General features: G+C 40.9%; 1 protein-coding gene across 1 annotated transcript in view; it reads left to right on the top strand.

The window, feature by feature from the left end:
- Positions 1-2,009: 2,009 nt before the first annotated feature.
- ECI2 (enoyl-CoA delta isomerase 2) overlaps positions 2,010-24,082 on the top strand; it is a gene marked incomplete at both ends in the record, with an annotated part of 28,221 nt that continues 6,148 nt past the window's right edge. Inside the window, 6 exons of the mRNA XM_079533123.1 lie at positions 2,010-2,071; positions 17,668-17,836; positions 19,071-19,169; positions 20,566-20,757; positions 21,613-21,682; positions 23,443-23,545. Coding sequence (XP_079389249.1) covers positions 2,010-2,071; positions 17,668-17,836; positions 19,071-19,169; positions 20,566-20,757; positions 21,613-21,682; positions 23,443-23,545 — 695 coding nt within the window. The remainder of the gene's footprint in view (positions 2,072-17,667; positions 17,837-19,070; positions 19,170-20,565; positions 20,758-21,612; positions 21,683-23,442; positions 23,546-24,082) is intronic.

Here is a 24,082-nt window from a genome sequence, read left to right as displayed (position 1 = left end):
CACGGTTGCACCTCGGTGTGTCCAGAGAGCAACGGCTGGCAAGCGCTAAGCCCCCTCCAATAGAGCAAGGTACCCTGCCTCGCCTGCTTGCTTGTCCGCTCGAGGTTTGCCCTGAAAATAACTCGTTTCACAGCGAGATAACAACCCTCCTCCCTACGCAGACGCTCGAATAGGTGGCTTACCGCTTCTCCTCGTCTGAACGGCGCACGTGAATCACACACCCTCACTCCTCCTCTCCGCCCCTGAGGCTCTTTTAAGGAAGAGGACAGAACGCAGAGCCGTTGCCTTGGCGCTTCACGTCAGCCGCTCTCGCGAGAGCTGCCGAGCTGCTGTTATCTGGGGATCCCTGCATGAAGGAGCCGGCAGAAACCCCCCATGTACTTCGTGATCAGTCGCTGCAGTTCTGGCTGGGACAGCTCCGAAGCAGTTAACTTTGGCAATCACTTACTCAAGAACTATTAGTTTTGCTTTATTAGAATCGTAGAGTTATAGATTGATTAAGGTTGGAAAAGATCGCCAAGTCCAACCATCAACCCATCGCCATCATGCCCACTAAACCATGACCCCAAGTGCCACGTCTCCACGTTTCTTACACATCTCCTGGGGTAGGTACTCCACCACCTCCCTGGGCAGCCTGTGCCACTGCCTCACCACTTTGTGAGAAGAAATTTTGCCAAATATTCAAACTGAACCGTGTGTTGCAGAGAGATGCAACAGCCTCCTTGCTGCATTTCCCAAGAGGGTCACCTGGCAGAGAAGCTTCTACGGCATGGACATCCTGTAGGAACCACCAGAGCAAAGTTGGGATGTATATTATTGATAGCACGTACCATACAACCTCTGGAAGGGTGCTTGCAATGTCTTCTACAAACATGAATTTCACCTTACAGCCCTGTGCAGCAGAGATTTTCACCAAGATGTTGAAACCCACATAAATAGCTGTTTCAGGTAGGTCAGCTTGAGATGCAAGACAGCAAAGGTTGCATCTGAACTTGAAAAATGCTAGATCTTCAGATCTTAAATTATAAGTGAAACTCAAGGGGTATCAAGTTCAAAAAAAAAAAAAAAAGCCACCATCACCCATCCTGAAATTCAAGGCCATGTTAGAAGAAGTCACCTGCATGATTTGACCAGGTCAGACATCACATCCTTGGCAGTATGAGGGAAAAAGTGGTATCTAGATTGCTAGTCCTGTTTGTTAACTGAATGATCTAATGGTCATGTGTGCTTGTGGAAAATGGTAATAAGAAATGAGAACCCCACGCTTCATTAATTCACGCTTTGAGATTTTTGTTGTTGAGGAACAACTCAAAGTCTTTAACACATTAACTTTTGGGAGAAAAAAAAAAAAGAAATCAAGACTAACTAATGACTTTATTGGATGTGTTTTGGAAAGGGATTGAGAGATCTGAATCTCCAAATTGAGAAGGTATTTCCAGCACCTGGCAGAACACAGATACATCTTTTGCCAAAGAGAAGTTCAATGTACAGGCAGGAGCTGAGGCTGAAAGAACAAAACTTTGACGATACACACTAGAGGCTTTGGACCTTATCAAGAAATAAAAGTCAGTCAGGTGGACAGCACCATTTAGCCCACCTTGGCTCCATGCAACCACCCTGAGGTACTGGAGGCAAACTAAGCCTTCATGCGTTACCTGTTTTATTATTATTGGTATTGATTTGTGTCCCTGACTTTTGAACACTGGGGATTTATTGCTTCACACTCACAGATTTTCAGAGAGCTTGCTACACTTGCAGCACAAACAGCTGCTGGACGCACAGCTGTTACCACAGCACCTCCGTTTTTGTTTTTTGTTTTTTTTTTTTTTTGTCTCAAAAGCACATTTTCCACGATCACCATTTCAACCCAGACCGCGTCGGCGGCGGTGTCCTCCCGGTGCTGGGAGGGAGGGAGGGAGGGAGGGAGGGAGGGAGGGAGGCTGGGAGCGGGGCGGTGCTTTGCGGCTCCTTCCTACCCACCCGCCAGCGCGTCCGCCCGCTCAGTTGTCATGGCGGCTTCTCTACTAAGTTTTGCTCGGAACCTGTGCTGGCGGCGTATCTGCGAGATAAGGTGAGCCCGTGCTGCCTCCCTTTGCTGCCCCTCGGAGAGGGGCGGCTTGGACGCTTCCCTGCTCCACAGCCGCCCGTGCCTCTCAGGGCTGCCCCGGGCGCGCCCTCGCGAGCTCGGGAGGCCTTTGTGTGGTCGTAGCGCTGAGGGACTTGGTTGGGGTGGGTTGGCGGTTGGTCTAGGTGAGACTAGTGCTCTTTTCCAACCTCAACAGTTCTGTGATTCTGTGATATCAGGTGCGACTCGGGACTCTGAGAGCAACGTTGGAGTTTGCACCGCTTTGATCAGCTCTTTTACTTGTGTGTCTGGCATTGATGTAGTTTAGGAGCGCTTCAGATACGCTTCTAACGTGAACGGCTCTGAGCAGTCCTACACAGCATGGGTCCTTTTCAAAAATAAAACGCCGTGTAACACCAAGCGGTAGCGCTGTTGCAGTCGCGTCCACTGCTTGGCTGGCAGTGGAGCAGCTCTTAACCTTCGGCACAATTAAATCAGTGTTATGAAACACTGTTGCTGGTAGTAAAACAATGACTCGCATCCTTAAGCAGCGCCACAGCTCCAGTAGTGGTAAGAGGTCCAAATTCACTTTCTTTGGATCTTGCATAAAGTTATAGGACTGATTAAAACAGAGCTGTGCATAAGTGTGTAACCACAACCACAGGTGAGTGACGGGTATTCTCTTTGGCGCTGAATTGTCAGAGCATCCTTCCCTCCAGTATTAACTGTAATATCTTTTTCTAACCGATAGCTGATGCGGAGCTCAGCTGGATTTATCATTTTTAATAATCCACCCTGTTTTTATTTCAGAACACTTCATTTCTCAGTTTCTGTCCTTAAGTCAGCCATGAAGATCTCAGAAATGAGGCAAACTTACCCACTGAAGAGGGAGACACTGGAGTTGGAGGTTGTCCACCATTTTAGTGGCTGATTTTTCTTTACTTCTTGTGTATATGTGCATATATATACATATATGTATGGAAGCTTATGGCTTTCCTTCTGTGGGCCATAAAAAGTTAACTTTTGCTATTTTTGCTTTCTCACTGCCACCTCTTCACACACATCCCCCATGCCCAGGTGTTTTTATTTTTGATCCACATTTCAAATGTGTAAACTCTTGACTCAGAAACAATGCTACATCTTCCTACTATAATGAAAAACTTTGAATCAACTTAAAGAAATACTTCACTAAAAGTGCTCATCATGTTTCTGAACAGTTATCTTACTTTGCTTCTACTTTGTCCTTTTAAAAGTTGCCTCTTGTCCAGTTCAGTGGCATCTTTTGGGTGTGTTAGTTTAAGAACAGAACAAAAAAGTAAACATTGCCAGTGCTGAGCAGCTGTGTGATGGCAGTTCCACTGCCAGAAGAGAAAGGAACCAAGACTGAGAGGAAAAGCAGAGGCTCTGGTGCAGGCAGTGTCACTGATCAGAGCTCGTGTAAGCCCTATCTAATGCGTGGTGCAAGAAAAATGTCGCTCCCACCGCAGCTAAAGGAGTTCTCTTTACATTAGTAACTACAGTAAACACCTTAAAACATGCATGGGTTTGGACATGATTTGATTCTTTATCAGTGTTCTTTTGAAAGATTTGGGATTATTTCCCAACAATTAAACTATCACAGTGCCAGGGAAGCTGCGGAACTTCTCCTCTCAGAATGATTGAGCTCAGCTGAACAGGGCCTTGGGTAGCCTGATCTCATCTCAAAGCTGTCCCTGTTCTGAGGTCACATCAGGAGCAGGTTACCTCCTGAATCCACTTCCAACTTACATTGCAGAATTTGGAGCTCAGCTGTACCCTCACCACAAGCAGAGCAGTTTTGTATGAAGCAATTTAATGAGGATATCAGTGCGAATATATGTGCTTCTGCTTGGCTTGTAGGAGCAAGATTAGGCCAAGTAAAGAATAGTACTTTGAATTTTCGGTTCAGAGTCCTTATATGTTGCAAGCTGACATTTCTATAATTTCTGGACACTCTGAAAGTTCAACAGATAAGGTATGAGTCTAAAACTGAGGTCAGGATGCCCATATGAGATGTGAAGATGTCTGAAAACAATTTCCCATTATTTCTCAAAAGCTTTTGGTCAGACTATGCCTTCAAGTTCTTGCTGTTGCCTCAGTTGTAAGCAGTCCCATCTCTCACCTGGCAAGGCCAGTTATCAGGTGCCCATCTGCGTGTGCCATCTGAAAACTTGCGTCTTTTTCTCAGACTTGTATGTACATGGTTAATGGGCAAGATGTGACGTAGCTTTCCTCATAAGATGAGGCAGGTCACTTTCCTTTCCTTTAAAAATGCAGATGCTTTCAATTTAGGTGCTTGACCACAGTGAATGCAGGATTACTGCGTTTGATGGCTTCATCTTACAGGGTCTATGTATTCTTTTTTCTGTCTCCTCAGACAATTGTTTACTTGCCAAATAAGCTGTTAGTGGGAGGTAAGATACTTAAAACTAACTGGAATATGCAGAGGAATACCTCATTTGGTGGTGATTTTTTTCTTTTTTTTGTTCTTCCTTTGCCAGACCCAAAAATGAGCATAATTGTGCATCCTACTAATTAAGGCTCCCTGCTGAGAGTACAGTTAGCACAGCTTTTCAAATAATAATGTAACGTTGCCTGTATTGTGCCTTTATTACATACCTCTTTTATGTTGTTTCCAAACAAAATGTCACATGCAGTTGTGTGCATTGTGGCAACTGCATCTTCAGAGTTAGTTCAGTTGTATGAAGCAGAACTTGGCTTGTGACACTCGGTTTTATTTGATAATGGTGAATACTAGTCTAAAAATAGGTCAGTTTGTAGAATTTCCTCTTGCTGTCCAAAGTGGCTTAATAAATACTTAGAGAAGTAGGCATTTAGTGCATTAAGAATACTGGGTAAGCAAGTTTAAAAGTAGAACAGTGAAGCAGATGTCATCATATCAATAGGTTCAAGACCTGTGATGCTCTGGCTGGTACAACATGCAAATTCAACTGCTGTGATTCTCATGAGCGAAACGCTTTTACTCAAGTATGTATCTCAAATAGGAATGAGTGCATCTTGACAAAGAAACTGAAGTCACTTGTGCCGTCTGGACATTCAATTGCAGCATTTTTCTCCCTATGTTTTGTGAGAGATTCCTTGAAGTATGTATATGAGCATCTTGAGATACAGAGAAAAACACAAATAATGCAAATTGTGTGATCAATGTGACTTCTGCCTTCAGTTAAAAAGAAAAAACAAACAACAAAAACAAAGACAACCCCTTTAGGCAAGTTTTTTACCAGTAATATTATTAACTTAACATGCTAAGCCGTTACAAGAGGGGAGGAAAGACATTCTGAATTGGATAACAAAGGAAAATGGACTGCTACACATTATTAGATATAATTCAGACATTGATAATAATGATTTAATGCGTTTAGTAACACAGAAAAAAGATGCATCGGAAAGACAAGATGGGTGTACTCTCAGGTTTGTATCAAAGACAGTACCAAAAGAGATATATCCTTAGAACACTCATAGAAATACAAGGGCAAAACTCAGGAGTACTTGTTAATTCATTCTGTTTTTAAATGTACCTTTCCTTCCAGATACAGAGTTGTAAGTTCCATATGCTGGATCTGCTCTGTGCTCACTTCTTGTCCTTTCTCATTCTATGTAATTGTTCTGATCTGATTTGTCTGAGAAGGGGAGGCTGACGAAGTTGTGCTCAGAACATGATACTGTATCTGTCCAGCATTTGTACTTCAGCTGTTTAGAATTGGAGGCTCTACAACTCCATTGCTGTGAGGCGGGCTGTATTTGCTTTTTGTTGCTGGTCAGACTCGTAGGAGCAGAATGTTCGTTGGTGGGAAGCCTGTGTCCATGCTAGCCTTGTTTTGAGGGTTTGCTTCATACTGGCTGTAGTACAATCCTAGCACTGAGTGCCTGTTAGCAGCCAGCGGACATCTTATGAGTTTGTATAATCTAGGAGGAATGTAACATGTATTTGTGAGACAGCTCCACAAGAGAAACCAGGGGAGAGCAATTGGAAATAATTTAGGGATTTTAGAGAGCATTGTCATCTAAACTAAGACATTGATGTAGATGCCCCCCATCATCCCAGCTTGTTTTTTTGTCATAGTACTCTCAGCAACTTCAGAAAAGGCTAGGTCTTATCAAAAACAGCTTTCCATCAGCTGCTCTTTTATTTCTCAGCAACAATAAAGAGCCTTTTCAAAGAACTGACAACATTTCAAATAAGGTGAACTGAAAAATAGTTAATTTTTTAGTAACCTGTTGGCTTTTCCTTCCTTATTTGGCCTTAGTGATCTTTGTGTGTGTTTGGAATACTCCCTTGTTCCAGTAAGTCTATTTGTACAACAGTATCAACTCTTCAGCTTGGTAGGCAGCAGCTTTAAGGGCTAGAGTTCGCTTCCACTCTGGCTTTTGGACAGTGTCCAAAGTCTGTCTTGTTTCCCAGCACCATCTTGTCACTGGGCATCTGCAGGTTTTCAGCCCACTCACCCAGCAGGAGCTCAGCACAAAGTCCCAGTGCAGTACACAACAGTCATTAAGTGATCTCTGCAGCCATTTTCTATTCCCATCTGGGAATTAACTGAACCTGCTCTCTGAATTGGTGGTCCTGTATTTGGAAGCATAACTACATTCATTGGTAATTATATGAATGGCCTATTGATATATTTATAGCAGAGCATGATGTTATAGTCTCTGAAGACTTTCCCTTCATCAGTGACTTAAGTGCCATCTTTTTCTGCAATCCCTTACAGTTTTCTTGTTAAGTAAGAGACTTACATCTCTTACTGCCCTCCCTTCCACCATGTTAGCTAAGGCAGAGAGATGTAAAGTTCTGGGAAGAGTTCTGGGGTTTTTGTCTTTACCATGGGACCATGCGTGTTATAAATAAACTCTTTTGGTGAGAGTGGAGGAAGAACTAATCTCCTGTGGCTATGAGATTGGATTGTTTCTGTTGTCTTCACCAAATGGCCGTGCTCTGCGCTGCCTTTGCATTTGGGTCTGATTGCAGGGGTTGGCACAACCAAAGTAGGTACAAACCTTGCCTTGCAGAAAACCTCAGTGAGGCTGTCCTGGGGGTGACCAGTCAGAGTGGTGGCAGCCTTTTCTCTGTGCCATTTCTGTCTTCCAGGCTTAGCCACAGAGAGCTCATTGGCCTCGGAGAGAGTCTGCCTTGTGTCACTGTAGTAGGCAATGCCCACTCCTTTTTGTAAATCCTATTCAGAAAGCTGTGGTTGGGTTTGGCCATGCAAATTTTAGTAGCTTTGTTTGGATACTGGATTTTTTTTAGGCTTGAACAGCCATTCCTTCCAAAGAGGGCTCAAGAAAATCCCACTTGACATGAGGAACCTTTTAAGTTTGAAACAACTTTGATAATGAAGTGACTTCATAATATGCCTACATCCTGGTTCTTAAAATACCCTGATGGTTGGCTTTTCACACTGACAGCAACGATATTAAACAAAAATTAATCATACTTACAATTGTCAGAAAAGTATTTTGTCAGTTAATGTTTTTAAAATGATCAGTCGTAGATAACTCAGGTTAACCAGATGCAGAAGGAACATAAGCATTATTATTTTGTTCACAAGGTTCTGGCTTCCATGTTGTCCTAAATGCATACAAAAAATGTGACAGCACGAGATAGCAGTAAATTCAGTGTGAGGATGGATTGTGTTTTTGCTGAAATCCAGAGAATTTGCGTAATGTTTTGCCATGTTGCTTTGTTTATATGTGTGACAGCTATCTCTTCAGTTGATAGCATGGAGAACTCTGAGTGGAGATTTCTGTGATTTAGTTAGGGATTAAAGTCTCTTTTAAAGTCTCAGCCATTAAATAGAAATTATTACCATGCTGGTTTGGAAACAAGTAAACAACTTTGCCCTTAGTGCTACCAGGCTCCACAGTTCGTGGCATCTTTATGACTGTGGTTGTGCAATGCCGTATTTAAAATCGATCAGCCAACCTCCAACAGCCCTGAACCCCTCCAGGAAAAGATCAACAACCACCTTTCTGCTTTCTGAATATGGCAGAGTCCTTTTAAACTCTCACAGACATTTGATTCCCTTGATGGAAAGCACTTTTTCCTCTGCTCTCTTCTTTTTTTGCCTCCACTTTTTTTTCTTTCTTCTCCCCCCCTTGCTTTTTTTTTTCCCCCAATAATCTTACTCCTGCGGGGAGCCAGATGGTGAATTGTCCTTTAATTAGCATTGTGGCCCTTTGCTGGACTCTCCATTAGCTTCATCTCTCATGTGCAGAGGACTGGACTCAGTGATTTAGGCATGGCCTCACCGGTGCTTCATGGAAGGGATTCTGTACTTGGATCTGAAAAGATTTCTTGAGGGTTGGGTTTGTTATGTGGTATTAAAACAGTGTATGATTTTTATTTCAGATGTGCTACTATTTTATTCCACGATAGATGTGCTTGTAAAATGCTTAGAGATCCAAACACATCAGTACTGAAACTTCCAAGCTACTTTGGTTGTCAGCTACTTCCCCAGACCAACAGTTTTCTCCGTACCGATAGCACAAACCAGTATGTCTGCATACTGCATCCTCCCCAGTTACTGCCGAGATCCAGTGTGAGCTCTGGGAGCTCCTGCTGAGGGTGCAGCCTCCTAAGTGATGTGATTTAAGCCTTTTATGAGGATCTAATGGGACATGAACTGAACTCACTCGGAATGTGTATGATTTTCATCTCTAACGGTGACTAATATTCTCAGTGTTTTATTTTAGTATTAGAATTTAGAATTAGTAATGTGTAATATCTACAAGCTCGTTAGGTTCTCTGAAACAAAGAACAAGGCAAGAGTGACAGACGGTGTCTAAAGAGAAAGAGTTGGAAATTGGTAAGACTTTGCAATAACATTATCCATTGATAAGCTGTAAATTCTGCCCTGACAGAATACTGCCTCGTTATTTTCGTAGAGCTTGTACAGTAATAGAATCATAATCTTTGCTGTTCTGATTGTATCTAGGTGTCACGGATTCATGTGGGAAAGTAAGCTTCAAACAAATCGTTTGTCTTCATTCACTGGCTCAGCTGAACTTGCAGTAGTGTCAGTGGATTTTCTAATGCTCCAATAGTGGTTGTGTCCTTTTTGGAATCCTAGCTGCCTTGGCCAAAAGCTATTAACACCAGTGAGCACTCTGCCTTTATCTCCATGCAGTCAGCAAGGTTTATCCTCAGCAGCCAAATAAAAAATAGCTTTTTTCCTCTCTCCATTAGCAGCAAAATTATTTGGCATATTTGTTCATGAGTGTTTAGTTAGAAAGTCACCTTGGGTGTACAAAGGACCTGTTTGTGTTCATTGGTCTCCAAATAAACTTTGTTTCTCACCTAATGTCACATGGGTGGGTTGCAGCTTTGTTGGTTTTTTTTTGTTTGTTTATATTTTTGACTTTCAAACGTGTTTTGGAGGCTATGTCTGCAAGTCTTCCTGCTTGGAGAGACGTCTTATGTGAACTGTGCTTGTGATTCTATCAACTGGGGATGTACAGGAAATCCTCTGCTGTTTCTGTCTCATTCACCACATCCAGTTATCTTGAAGCCTGCTGGAGAGGAAAAAAACTCTTAGAGATTTAAGGAGATTATCCCAGTTTCCCCCTCCTCTCCAGCAGCTGTGATGAGAGAATATTAACTGTGTCTGCACAGAGAATGAAGAACAGCCCATTTCAGATCTTAGTAAATGGTAATCTAGAGCTTTGATTCTTAGCTATTCTTTACAACTGAAAAAAAGCTGTCAAGTGCAGCTGAGCCACTTACACTAAACAACAGTGATTCAGCACTTCAATTTGCCAGCAGACACATCATTATCTTCTAGTTTTTGTGTGTCAAAATAATGTAGGAGTCTAAAATATTGAAAGCTGATAAGGATTTGTACACCGAACTTGTGTTTAGAACAACTGCTGAAATTTTCTAATGTGAAGGAGGAAATAATTTGGCTTTTATTTCTTTCTGTTTATTAAAGCAGCAGTAAGTGAATTGGTTGTAGAGAATTTGCAGTGTTCTTTCCCACTAGCTAGACGTATAGGAAATACCCAGTACACTGGAAGTATCTTTATTATATGGTAGTAGTAAACCTTAATTATTCCATGTTAACCACAGAATAGTGGAGGATTACCAAGGACTACGCTGGTAGAACAGGGAGGCGTAGGTTGTTTGTATGTCTGTTTAAATGTGTTCAAGGAAAACTGAACTTCTGTCTACTGAATCATCGTGCTCCTGTTTGTCACAATGATTAATAAAACCTTGTACAATAAAACCGAGAAAACCAAATGTTTTGATTTCAAGACAGTAATTTTAGTGTTAATAAGTCTTTCTTACTGGTTTTTTGACCTAAGAAGTAAAGAGTTTGTTCCAACAGATCTGTGTGAGAGTGTGGGGAGCAGCAGCATAGCTTTACCTGTGCATCTGTCCACTGGTTCACACTGAAGGGAGAAATCAACCAACTCCAGATGCTAACCTGCTGTTAACTGACTGCTGACCTGCTGCAGCCTGCTTGACTGGCATTGCTACTGACCTACCATTGCGGTGCGTGCTAGCAGGTGAGAGCAACACGTCTGAACTGAAGGCTCACAGAGAGAGTCTGTGAATTGCCATGAAGAAGTACGGGCTGTTTTACATGCAGGGATTGCTGCTGGTTAGTTGGCTTTTTGTTTTTGAGCAAGGTATAGATGCTGGTGTCATGAAAAGAGTCTTTTTTTTCCCCTCAGAGGAGCAATTCATTTAGCTGTGTTTCCTTCTTAGTTGCTAGATACTAAGAAATATACCAGTTGCTGAAATTTGAACAGGCAGAATCGTTTGAGGCAGTTTCTGCTTCTCTATCTTCTGAACGAAAGCTGAATTTCATGGGTCTCTGCTCTGAATTGTTTTCCTTTTAACTGGTAGCAGAGGATTCTGACAGAGATGCATACAAACGAGGGGCAGTGGAAGTTCCTACATGCTGTAGCTGTGGAAGCAGACACAGACCTTTTCCAGATGACAGAAGCTGTGAAGAAAGATGCTCACATGTCAAACATGGTAACTCCACATCTCCCAGTATAAGAAAAGAACATCTAGAAGTTGACAGTGGAGGTTATGAGATTATATTAGCATAAAAACCTGTCAAGTGGAGGTACAGTAATGGGGGGAGGAAAAAAGGAAGAAAAAAAAGTTGAAGAATGTATGACAAAAAATAGTGTACATAGAAGGCTGTAACAGGATAACAAAGAGGGTTTCTTTCCTCCTACGACTAAAAGAACCTCGAGTACTGTGTTCAGTGTTGGGCCCCTCACTACAAGAAAGACATTGAGGTCCTGGAGAATGTCCAGAGAAGGGCAGCAAAGCTGTGAAGGATCTGGAGCACAAGTCTTATGGGGAGCAGCTGAGGGAACTGAGCTTGTTTAGTCTGGAGAAGAGGAGGATAGGAGAAAACCTTATCACTATCTACAACCCTCTGAAAGGAGGCTGTGGCAAGTTGGGAATTGGCTTCTTTTCCCAGCTAATTAGCATTAGGATGATTAGTAATACCCTTAAGCTGTGCCAGGGAAGGTTCAGGTTGGATATTAGAAAAAATTTTCTCTGAAAAAGGAGTGAGGTGCTGGAATTGGCTGCCCGGAGAGGTGGTGGAGTCACTGTTCCTGGAGGGGTTCAGGAAACATGGAGATGTGGTGCTGAAGGATATGATTTAGTGGGCATGATGGTGGTGGGTGAACAGTTGGACTAAATGATCCTAGAGGTGTTTTACTAACCTTAATGATTCTATGAAGTTTCACTTAGAATTTCTGTATTAACCCTCCCCACTCCCCCCCAACAACATTACAACGCTCCTTTTTTACCCAGCAGTGGCGGAGGAGTGATTTCTTCAACACTCCCACAGGTATCTCCTGTTGGATTAGCTTTGTAGGTGCTGCTGCTTTTCCTAGCTCAGTTCTAGGTAGCCCATAGTAAGAGAAGACTTGGAGGACTTAGCAGTATAGCAGATTAGCCCTGTCTACATTCAGTTACTTAGAGAAAGCTCTTATGTTGTTAGGTAAGTGCTTGGGCTATGTTCAGGTTTACCTATACAGTAAAGTAACATTAAGTATAAATACCTTTTTTGGGTTCAGTAGCACGTAGGATGAATGGTGACTTGGGCAACCTCCAGATTAAAATATGTAATGATTTTCATGTTAACAGAATGCTCAGCAAAATAAAGTGAAATACAGTTTTACAACTTATCACGTACAGAAAAAACCATAAGTGAATATGGAAAACAATAACGTCATTTTCCTAGTTACCAGAAAGCTACAAAATGTTGGCACTGCGAATGCTTTGCTTCTTTTTTGATGTTTTGAATCTTCATTTCAGAGATGCAGATGCGAAGTCTTGTGGAGAAAATAGGAGAAGTCAGTGTCTTGGGTTGAATTTCTGTTTCTATGGGGGCCACTTATTTTCTCACTGCTGAAGTTTAAATACTGGTTTCTGTTCCCTTCATATGCCTCATTTCCTAACAGCTGCTGCTGTTGCTTACAACTGCAATCTTTCCCACCAGCAGTGCCCTTGCATCCCTTCATGTGTCCGAACTTGTACTCGTTTTCTAGATCCTTTTCTTTCTCCCTCAGGGAGAAAAATCAGGATAATCTGAAGGAAGGATCAAAGGAGGTACGAGAGAGGAATTGAAGCCTGAAACTCTGCCTGGAGCTGGAGTAGGCATTGTGGATCACCCATATATATGTTATATGTATTTGTCCTCAATTTCTCCTCCTCTTCTAACTTGTTCAATTTTGTCTTTTGTAAGGAAAAACAGTCATGTGCAGCCAAACTCAAAATTCCTTTAATCCAGAGCATACATGCGTACACTTTTGGGCTGCTGCTCTGCTTTTCCCCGCTTCTCCCTACTCAACTTTTCTTCGTATATATTTGCAAAAATAGGGTCACTGTTGTGTATTGAACAGATTCTTAAAGACTATTTACAATATCTAAAGCACTCTGTGACCCTAGTCAAGCTGCAGTGAAGTCAGGATTGTCCAAAGTGGTGTAAAACCAAAGTTTTGTTTTTGAACACTGAATCCACTTGAGCATTGTCACCTACTGGGCTGACAAAGCAAGACCTGAAGGTGAAGTTTGTCTCGTTCTGTGACTGTGCAAGTTAACTGGATCACCTCCCAGAGGGGTAAAGGATCACCTTGTGAAACTGTGACGCAGTGTGCTGAGCACATGGGTTGGTTTGCACATCAGTTCAGCTGGCAGAAGGCTCACCCACGTATTTGTCTGGGTTCAGCACTATTCTAATAAAGTCCTATGGATGATCACTTGAAGTAAACTGATTTTTTATGCTCACTGCCTTTTTTGCAAGCCTGTTCCATTCTGTATTATTCATGTAAATTTCCTTTCTAGTGGCATGAGATACTGAAGGTTATCCTAGAATTCTTTTTAATCATTAAATCATTTAACTATATTATTTGCTGTATGTAACAGCAAATATTCTTTCCTTTCTTGCCATTCAAATTCAGCAGCCCGCAAAAACTAGATGTCAGGAACTTAGATTTCATTGATACAGAAGGACTGCGATAGGATATGAAAACAGTGGATCTCGTGAACGTGTTTACAGGACAGTTAAAATCTTGTGTCTGCATGAAGTGTAATGAAATAAATTCAGTTGGCATTCTTCTTACTTCTTGCCTGCAATTTTTAGTCTTTCAACAGAAAATAAGTGTTATTAAATAAGAGCATCCTCACTGGCAAATAGGCAACACTTTCTCATTTCTCTGAAATTCTTGCTAGTACTTAGGAAATCACAATATTTTTTTGCTAAGTATAGTTTTAAAATTACAGATCTATAAGTGAAATGCTAACAAATTAGTGATTAATCATTAGTTTGAGATAATCATTTTTCAAACTGATTACAAAATCTGTCTTTTATGATGTTCTATGATATGATGTTCTATGTTTTTATGATGTTCTGATAGCTGACTCTGTAGATTAGAATGGGAGAATACCTTTTTGTTTTGCTTTTACTACCATAGAAAATAACCACTGATACAACAGTGTTAACAGTTTTAAAATAGGTATATTGATTGCTGTTCAACTAAAAAAGACAGAGACAGTGTGCTTTTGCTCCAGTGAAGCACGTCAAAATTCTAAGACTACTTGGCCTTTAATCCCAAGCTGTGTTGAAGTAAGCTTGCATTAACAAAATGTTACAGGCTTGCAAGGGGGATTGCTGTGCTGCTCACTGTCCTGCCTGAGGAATGTGTGGGAAGAATGATGCAGAAGATTGCAGGGCTTTGTGATAGCAATCATGGCAAAGGCAAGATATCATATACAATATAACATAGAAGGGAGCTTTCTCTCTCTAAGGCTGATTACAGAAATATGAAGTGAACAGTTTCTGATTCTGTCAGGAGTTTTAAATCCATGAGTTTCTAGCACCACCCACTGCTTTTAATCCTAATAGGATTTTTAACTGCTTTTGCCTGTGCTTTCTTTCCCCAGGCACTGCTGCCATTAAAAAGAAAACCTTTATTGAGAAAAGGTAAGATGGAGTTCACTGTATCCATCTCTTTATTTTGCTGAGCATATCTGGAGTTTTTTATGCAAAGAGATTTTTCAGTTTCCATTTAGTGTTTTAATGAGCAAACTGCTAAGTTGCTTTAAAAGTTCAAAAGTGAGCAGCCAGTGTTTTACAAAAAGTTGGCATCTTTAATCTGTGTAGAAGTCCTTAAACAAGTGACAGAACCACAGTGTAATGGGAAGCCCTCTCTTTAACAGGCTTTGCAGTCTTTGCTAATCATTTAGACAGTGAGAAACTACTTTTAATGTAATTGATTTATAAGATCATAATTGAAAATCTTATGTCTGAAGGCTTATCAGAATAAGAGACATCTACGTGAACATGTTCAGAGGGAACTGCAAAATACAAATCCTGAATGGGAACCATCAGATGTTTGAGGCAAAGGAATAAATGCAATATGATCGTGAGCCCGGATGTTGCAGGATGTTCAGGCAGTGGTGCTCAGGATTTATTTCTTTTTCCCAAATAGGCAGCTTGTGATGTACCAATTGAATGATCTTGCAGGAGCATGTAAGCTTTTGTTGTGGACTGTGTGGCTGCTCTGCTGGGTTGTGCTTCCTCATTTCTTTCTCCAGCACTCGCCACTCTTCACTCTTCCACAGCAGAAGGAAGGCGAATTATTGCAGCAAGTGTATTGGTAGCTAATTGCCTACGAAGTACAGGACCACAAAGAAAGCAAGCTTTGCAAAGGAAATCATTTACCTTTGCAGCGAGTAGATGAGAAGGGGGAAGGCCAAAGAGACTTTGATTTCCTTTCCTGGGCATCTTCTCTGCTTGGCCTGAAAAAAGCACAGGTTTAACACTGGCAGTTTATGGGTCAGGTTCCAGGTTCTCCATGTGTTATGAATAGTTTCAGCAAAATCTTGCACAGTTTCTCGAGGCCACTGAAAGGAGATGTGGATTTGCTCATGGAGGGGATAAGAAGGATATAGCACTACAGGCAAGGAGGAGGGGGAGGAGAGGATGGAGGGAGCAAGTTTGCTTCTTGGTATGCGAAGGCAGCCTCTCCTATGCCTCTCTCCTTGAAGCTGTGTCACTGCATGGTCTCAGTGAGGGCTGTGCTGTTTAGTGCTGGCAGATGGTTAGACATAGAATCATAGAATATCCCAAGTTGGCAGGGCCATAAGGACCAGCAAGTCCAACCCCTGGCTCCACACAGAACCACCAAAAATCAGAGCACGTGACTGACAGCATTGTGTGAGCACTCCTTGAACTCCAGGAGCTTGGGGCTGCTTTACCATGCTTTTCCATGCCCGCCGCCCCCTTTCCCTGACCCCAGCTGCCCTCCCCTGACGCAGCTCCATGCCATTCCCTCGGGCCCTGTCGTTTCACACAGAGCAGAGCTCAGCGCTGCCCCTCCGCTCCCTGTGAGGAGCTGCAGCCGCCATCAGGCTTCCCTTCAGCTCCTCTGCTCCGGGCTGAACAAACCCAGGGACCTCAGCTGCTCCTCGGACACCTTGTCCTCCAGACCCTTCCCCAGCTTTGTATCCCTAGGCATCTCCTTTCTCTTCGTGGGATCTGATTGAGGAGCTCTGCTTCTGCTAATTCTGTGGCCCTTTAAACAGTGAGGGCTCACCCAACGTGAGTGAACTGTGAAATGATTTTTCTCTTGCATTTCCATTCTTTGTCATTTTAGTATAGAAGTAGCAGTCAGCTTAGCTTAGCATCTTGAGAACGCCATCAGTGGTGAGATCTTGACATCGGCACTGATGTGTAGTGAAGTGTCCTCTGAGATCAGAAGGCATAAAGAACTGTGTGACTCACAGGTACCTCACAGAGAACGGAGCTACAAGCGGTAAGAAAGAGCTGAAAAGAAGTAGGCCTTTGTGTAACCACACTGTAATTAACAGTTAAGTTGCACTATGTCCTATTAAAAATCATGAGGTAAGGAGGGGAAAAAAATACAACAGTGAAAGATGGGGTACTGGAGGTTGGTAGATAATATATTTTATACACACAAAAAAACACGTTGCTGAGAAGTAAAAGTGGGTATAAGCAAAGCAGCAAAAAGGTGTAGCTCTGTCTTTCTCACTGTAAGATCATTTCACTTCTCTTTATTTATAATTTCATTCTTGAATTCTTCTCTTCTAACTTGTCCAATCTGTATCCTTTGTAAGGAAGAATACTCATGTGCAGCCAAACTCAAAATTCCTTTAATCCTGAGCATATATGCGTACACTTTTGGGCTGCTGCTGTGCCTTTCCCCTCTTCTCCCCACTCAACTTTTCTTTGTATATATTTGCAAAAATAGGGTCACTGTTGTGTATTGAACAGATTCTTAAAGACTATTTACAATATCTAAAGCACTCTGTGACCCTAGTCAAGCTGCAGTGAAGTCAGGATTGTCCAAAGTGGTGTAAAACCAAAGTTTTGTTTTTGAACACTGAATCCACTTGAGCATTGTCACCTACTGGGCTGACAAAGCAAGACCTGAAGGTGAAGTTTGTCTCGTTCTGTGACTGTGCAAGTTAACTGGATCGCCTCCCAGAGGGGTAAAGGATCACCTTGTGAAACTGTGACGCAGTGTGCTGAGCACATGGGTTGGTTTGCACATCAGTTCAGCTGGCAGAAGGCTCACCCACGTATTTGTCTGGGTTCAGCACTATTCTAATAAAGTCCTATGGATGATCACTTGAAGTAAACTGACATGTCAAAATTCTTAGACTACTTGCTTTTTTAATCCCATGCTACATGGAAGTAAGCTTACATTAATGAAATGTTGCAGGGCTGGGTTGTTATTTTGGGGTCTTTTTTTCATTTTTTGATAGAATTACCTTCTTTCTGATGGAAAGCTCTTCTCCCAGAATATTCTGTCCAATCTTTTCTTTTACATGATTATGTGCTATGTTATAACTATTCCTTTTTTAACGTACACTGCCCTCCTCAGAGATCCAGGCCTTTAGACTGCACACAAATTCTAAAAAATGACCACAACCAGACAGGCTGCGTACTCTTAATTCATTGACACATAAAGCTGTTGATGTTGTATGAAGAAATTCAAAATGAATAATAAAAATATTCAGTATTTCCTAGATGTTTGTCATTAATATAACCAGTATTTTTTCCATTTACTAACAGGCCAGTGCAGCCTGTTTGCATTCCATCCGTTCACCTGCACATGACTGCGGCCACCATGCAAGTCAGCCAAAAAGACTTTGAGAAGGCTCAAGAGCAACTGAAACTTTTGAAAAATGATCCTGGGAATGAAACGAAACTGAAGCTCTATGCTTTGTTTAAACAGGTTGGCTTGGTTTGCTTTTTTCGTAAGGGGCATTTATAAACTGAGAGGATGGGTCTGTAAAATATGTACGAAAAGTACATGTTGTTCTAAAGTATTGTCTTAACATTCTCTTGAAATGCTCAAGTTATATTCTTGAAATTCCCCTTCAGCTCTGCCTGAATTCTGAGTGAAGCCAGAACTGTTTTGTCGTATAAACTGGGATTTGAATGTAAACCTTTAGCCAAAGACTGAGAGCCATATTACATCAATTTTGTGATGCCTTCCATATAATGTAGTAAATATATTGATGCACCACAGAGAAAACTGCTTGCGCTTAGGAAAAAAGAGTGCTACATACTTCCTCTTACATGCGTTGCATCTACTGTCAATCATCTGGTCCTATGATACAATGGTGTTAATATTTGAAGGTTTACTTTTGTGAGTGTGGCAGGTTTTCTTTTTAATAATTCAAGAAACTGTTCCCCCACATTGATTCTGAGTGAGGGTTGTTTTTTACTACAGTGTGGAAGCAGACCTATGTAGAAATAGTACAAGTAGCCCTATGGACTAGCAGCTGGTAACTGGGGAGGCATTCGTGGATCAAGATAGTCTGCAGGATCAATTCTGCAACATGGGCTGTGACTTTTTATATGAAAGAAGGCAATGAATTGCTCTTTTAAATGAAAAACTAAAGACAACAGGTTGTTTCATGCATTTTCAGTAATTGATAAAAATGAATATGTCCTTTCTTTCTCATCTACTCTAAATATCTCTCTAATAGCATACTCTTCTTCAAGAAGACTGATCATAAAATACTTTGGGGTAACTGGGACCTTTGAACATCAACTGATCCTGTGCCCTTGCTCATAATGGGGCCAATTTTGAAGTGAGATCCAACTCCATGGGTCTTATGCAGTGTTTTCTTTGTTCACATAACTTCCGTATTTTTTTATGTATAATACTGCACAATTTTGAGATAAGTTACTGAGAATGTAAATGCATGGGCACCTTGGAAATGAATGTCTCATTGGTTAGGTTCATCTGCAGGCCTAGCACTGACCGATAGGAAATGGCAGGCATTGGGAATTTCGTGGTATGTGTACTGCCTGAATATTTTCTGACCACTGGAATTCCTTCTGTCTGAGGTGAATTCTGTATCCTGATCACGTAACAGTCCTACCTGTCACCTTCTTTAAGCCAAGGTACCTGAACTGTAATCAGAGGTTTAAATTAGTTTCTTTCACTCTCTTTTTAGGCTACTGAGGGTCCCTGCAATTCTCCAAAGCCGGGTATGCTGGACTTTGTCAAGAAAGCCAAATGGGATGCGTGGAATTCACTTGGCAGTTTGTCTCAGGTGACAATACCTATAATTTCAGTTACTTGAGCTCTATCTTGAAGTGCCTGGTCTATGAATGAAGGCTTGATGTCTGAACATACTACTTGTTAGTTGACTCACTTTGCTTCAGACCACAGTGTTTTGCAGTGTATTTTACTTTTGCACTGTGAAAGCATAGATTTCAGTTATTGCTAACAGCTCATGTCAGCATAAGAGACCCATATGTATTGTGACTTTCAATAAATATACTTTTCCATATTTTATATTCTGCTGTTCCCTTTAAGAAAGATGGATTGAGTTTCTTACTTCTTACAGCTTCTTACAATGAAGAACAAATCTGTGAATCCAGTGCAATTTTGATAACGTTGTCATTTTAAGAAGTTGGCCTCTGGTGCTACTAGTAAGTGAAGGAAATGCTGAATGCAGTCACTACTGCAAGAGGCCTGTTGTTCAGGAATAGTTCATGTGATTGCTCAAAGACACTACTTAATGCAAGGTTGGGGTGACTTCTTGTTTGTGTGAATTTGGTTTTCTTTAAACCTACCTGGATAATTTCATGAACGTAGCATATTCTTAATAGGAAAGGAATTCACTGAGGCCAGGATATCATTGGGAAGTGTTTTTGAAAGAGAGCAGGAGCTAGGAAGAGATTTGTGGTGGCCTGTGGGGGTATTTTTTGCTTTTTTATTTTGTTGCTCCTTTTTACGTTTGTTCTGCTTCAGGAATAGCAAATAAATATTTAAGGAAATGAACTTGTTGGTGAAGTTGTAGTAAAGAGGAAAAATATCTAGCAAAAGTGTTAACACACACTAATAAGTGCCCAAAGTATGTTATCTTTCCAAGAAAACAGGTTGTAAAGCGGTCAAGGTATAGTTCCTTTAAATCACTGTTTACTATAGAAACAAGGAGGCAGCATTCTTTTAGCTTTTGTACATTGTATTTGTGCTAAAAGATAAATAGTATCTTCAAACAGTTTTAAAATGCTGTGGATGCATTTGAGCACCACATGTCCTAAACTAGAAAGAACTTTTCATTTGGTTGGAGAAAGTCCAACCAGTAAGCAAAAACAGAGGATCTCCAGAGGCATGGAAATGCTGAGGTAATAACAGAGGTCATTCAGGTAATCTTAGGCACGGAGGGGACAATTCTTAAACAAACCAGTGTTGTCACTGTTGCAGTATCTATGCAGTTTCATTTTTCAGATCTGATGGATGCTGGCTTTATGTGTGATTTGCAGTGTTTAAATACAACATGTTCTCTCCTTCTTGATTAGCATACTTTCCAGTGGAGATTTTATTTGGTCCTGTAGCACACTCCTCTTTTTTTTTTTTTTTGTTATTGATGGCCATTTTGTGAATAGCATAAAAAAGATAATCTTCTTAATGTTGTTTATGTGTTTGTTTGTTTATTACAGGATAATGCTAGACAAGAATATACTAAACTTGTCTCAAGTTTGATCTCTGCTGAATCTGCTGGCGAGAAAAAAGATACTTCTTCAAAAGAGAGCAGTCATGGTGGCTATGAAACCCTAATAGTTACCACTGATAACAATATCACAAAGATAATGTTTAACCGACCTGACAAGAAAAATGCTATCAATCATAAGGTAAAGAAATTAATTTGAGAGGATTATTGGTTATATCTATTTTTTTCTTTCCTGATTAAGCTACTTAAGTTTTTCAAGAATAATTGCTACAAGTTCAGCAGAACTACCTGAAGTACGGTGGTCAGAATTTTATGAGGGTTGAGTATACTGACAAACAGTGACAATGTAAGACATGAAGATCTAGTACAAAATCAAGCTACTAATGTTTTACAGATTGGGCTCTTCTGTGTCTTTTAAAAAATCTTGGTTTCTTTTTTTTTTTTTCTTTTTTTCTTCAGCCAAACTTATCGTAGGATCGTGGGCTGTACTAAACTAAAATGGCAAACTGGAACAAGACAAGTTTGTTTTGTGGAGGCAAGACTTGACTGTAGCCTTGCTTATAACAGTGCGTGCAGCCTAATTCAGCTTAGCAGTGTCATGTGTATGTCTAGGTAGTTGTTCTCCTGTCCCCATGAGGAAATCTCTCCTGCTGGGAGTATTGTGATTATCCTGTTTCACAGCGGCAGTGATACCAGGAGAGGGCTTTCACCCCACCGCTGCTAATTCTTTAACATATTATTTTGCTGACTTAGACTGTTTCCCAGCTTTTAAAATTAGCTGTTTCCAGTTTGTATTTTCCAAGGGATCTTATTCTGACCTTGAGATTTGAATTTGAAGTCTGAGTGTTGCGAAGACATGATTTTGTGGTCAGAAACGGTACCTCAATTGCAGTACTTTCTGTACATGCAAATGTTTTTGTACTTAAATGGATCATAGTTAAATTGTCTCTCAGGTTCCTTGTTGTCAGTGGAAATCTCCTTTTTATGAAATTTTGCAGCATCACAGTTATATTGTGTTGATTTTTCTCTTCTGCAGATGTACAGAGAAATTATCAATGCACTTCAAGAAGCTGCCAAAGATGATTCTACCATAGCAGTTGTTACTGGTACAATACTTATTATCCTTCTCATAGATGTGTTTTCTTTTATGTCAGAGTACAGTATTGACACGAACTATCTACTTCACATTTAGGCTAAGATAGAATTATGTAAGTGGGGAAATGCTTTCCTCCCTTGTAGACTGAAGATTTTCGATAGCATTTTGGCAGAACTATTTCAAGGTGATGCTTCAAATTCTTTAGCAATCTTACAGTTTCTGAGATGAGAAGACAGACATGGGATACTCCTGCAGAGTACTGCCTTTGAGAAGGTGATGCACCTGCTCCACAGATTTTCCCTACTGCTTTTAGACTTTGTTTGTATGGATTTAGTAACACATTGGACATTGGAACATACTAAAAACAAGCCCCTCATGAGTTGCACTGTCATGCACAAGACAAAGTTTATGCTATGTGTTTATCTATGATCATTAGAAAAACTGATTTTTGGCTTCTTGATTCTTCTGGGGCTGCCGTAGGAAACAATTTGCCAGGGGTGCTGCAGCCAAGCCCTGCTGTACCCCAGTCATCAGATGCATGATGAGTACAGTTGGATGACTGTAGCCATCATACAGAAAGAAAGCCCAAACTGATGCTGCTTGTGAAATCTAGCAGCTCTGAGGCAGTAGCATTTGAATTCTTTAGAGGACCTTTTTGTCTGTTTCTGATGCTGACTGTACAAACTGTCTGTTTCTGATTGCTGACTGGTGGCAAGCGCAAGCGGGAGGGACTGAATGGTTAATGTGGGTGCTGCCTTTCTGACCTATTCTCATTGCATATAATCATAGAATCATAGAATGGCCTGGGTTGAAAAGGACCACAGTGATCATCTACTTTCAACCTCCTGCTGTGTGCAGGGTCACAGACCAGGCTGCCCAGAGCCACATCCAGCCTGGCCTTGAATGCCCCCAGGAATGGGGCATCCACAACCTCCTTGGGCAACCTGTTCCAGTGCTTCACCACCCTCTGAGTAAAAAACTTTCTCCTAATATCTAACCTAAGCCTCCCCTGTCTCAGTTTAAAACCATTCCCCCTTGTCCTGTCACTCGTAAGCAGTTATTCCATCATATAGGATGATTTGGACAGTTAAATCATACACTGTAGCTTTTAAATACTCCTTGCTTTCTTTCATGGTGGCTCAGACTGTCTTGTACATTCACTGGAAATTCTCTGCTCCTTATCAATGATTAAATCTTTCAATAGAATGATTTCAAGGCAATGTTATATGCTGTGCCATTTTCTTAGTGCATCATAATGAAAGTGAGACTTGCTCGACATATTAAATAGACTATTCTATCTACTTTCGAGTCCTTTGTCAGTTTGAAGGGGAATGAATTGAGATATGTAAACTTACATTTCCATTTTCATGTTTAAAAAATAGGTATATTTCTCACTTGTTACTGTGTGAATGACTGTGAAGTGACAGCAAAAATCTGAATAAGTATGCAGGGAAAAAAATAAAAGATGGTTTTTTTTTCAACTGACGGTGCTGCAGGAAATAAAAAAATATTTTTTTCATCTCAAATCTTTTAAATTTAATATTCCTCACTTAATTACCCATTGTTTTTCAGTGAAGTCTTAGTCAAAACTTATTTTAAACTGTTGCTGTAGATGTCCTTAAAGATACTTTACATACTTCAAGACAAGCTCTCTAATTGCTTAATAGTGTTAGATGCGTGGAGGGAAATTTTTATGTAAATGTAGTAAATGAAAGCTTCTCTAGCTACTTAGAAATCATTGGTGCATTTATTTTTATCTGTTCTTTGCAGGAAATGGAGAGTACTATACAAGTGGAAATGATCTGAATAATTTTTCTAATGTCCAACCTAGTGAAATGAGAAAGATGGCAAAAGATGGAGCAGAATTACTCAAGTAAAACATCTTGTTTTCAAATATGCTTACATTACTGTAACAGGTAAAATATAATTTGCAGGCATTGTTAGAAACATGGCAGCAGGAGCCCAGTTATGCTGTGATACCTCCCATTAGGTGACTGTGTCTGAGAGCTCATCGTGTGTGTCAACACAAAGACCATGGGGGAGAGGTAGCATTAATCTTAGGAAATAACTGGGGAAATGAGGTGCATGTTAGCGATCTCTCTGTAATCTTTTAAGCACAGTGATGGTGTAGACTTGATTTTCATTTTTAGCCCCCAAAGTGCATACAGATAGAATGACAAAAATGTGTTCTTGACTCTGCAGTTTGTAAATTGTTTTTTGATTTATAATTTAAACAGGAACTGTAAGTGAAAGTGAAGTGCTCAGTTTTGCAGCTTTTACTTGGGCAAGCTGCCTGTGGCTCACAGTTGCTTGTTACAAAGTGATAGAGTCTGAATCGGTTGCAAGAAGTGCTATTTAGCCGTGCTTCAGTCTGTAGTGTTCTGTAGAGTATTCCATGATGCATAGTCTT

Source organism: Tetrao urogallus (assembly GCF_951394365.1).
Source record: "Tetrao urogallus genome assembly, chromosome: 3".
Lineage (NCBI taxonomy): Eukaryota > Metazoa > Chordata > Aves > Galliformes > Phasianidae > Tetrao > Tetrao urogallus.
Note: the sequence above shows the minus strand (reverse complement) of the source record. Positions and strands in the feature narration are given on the sequence as shown.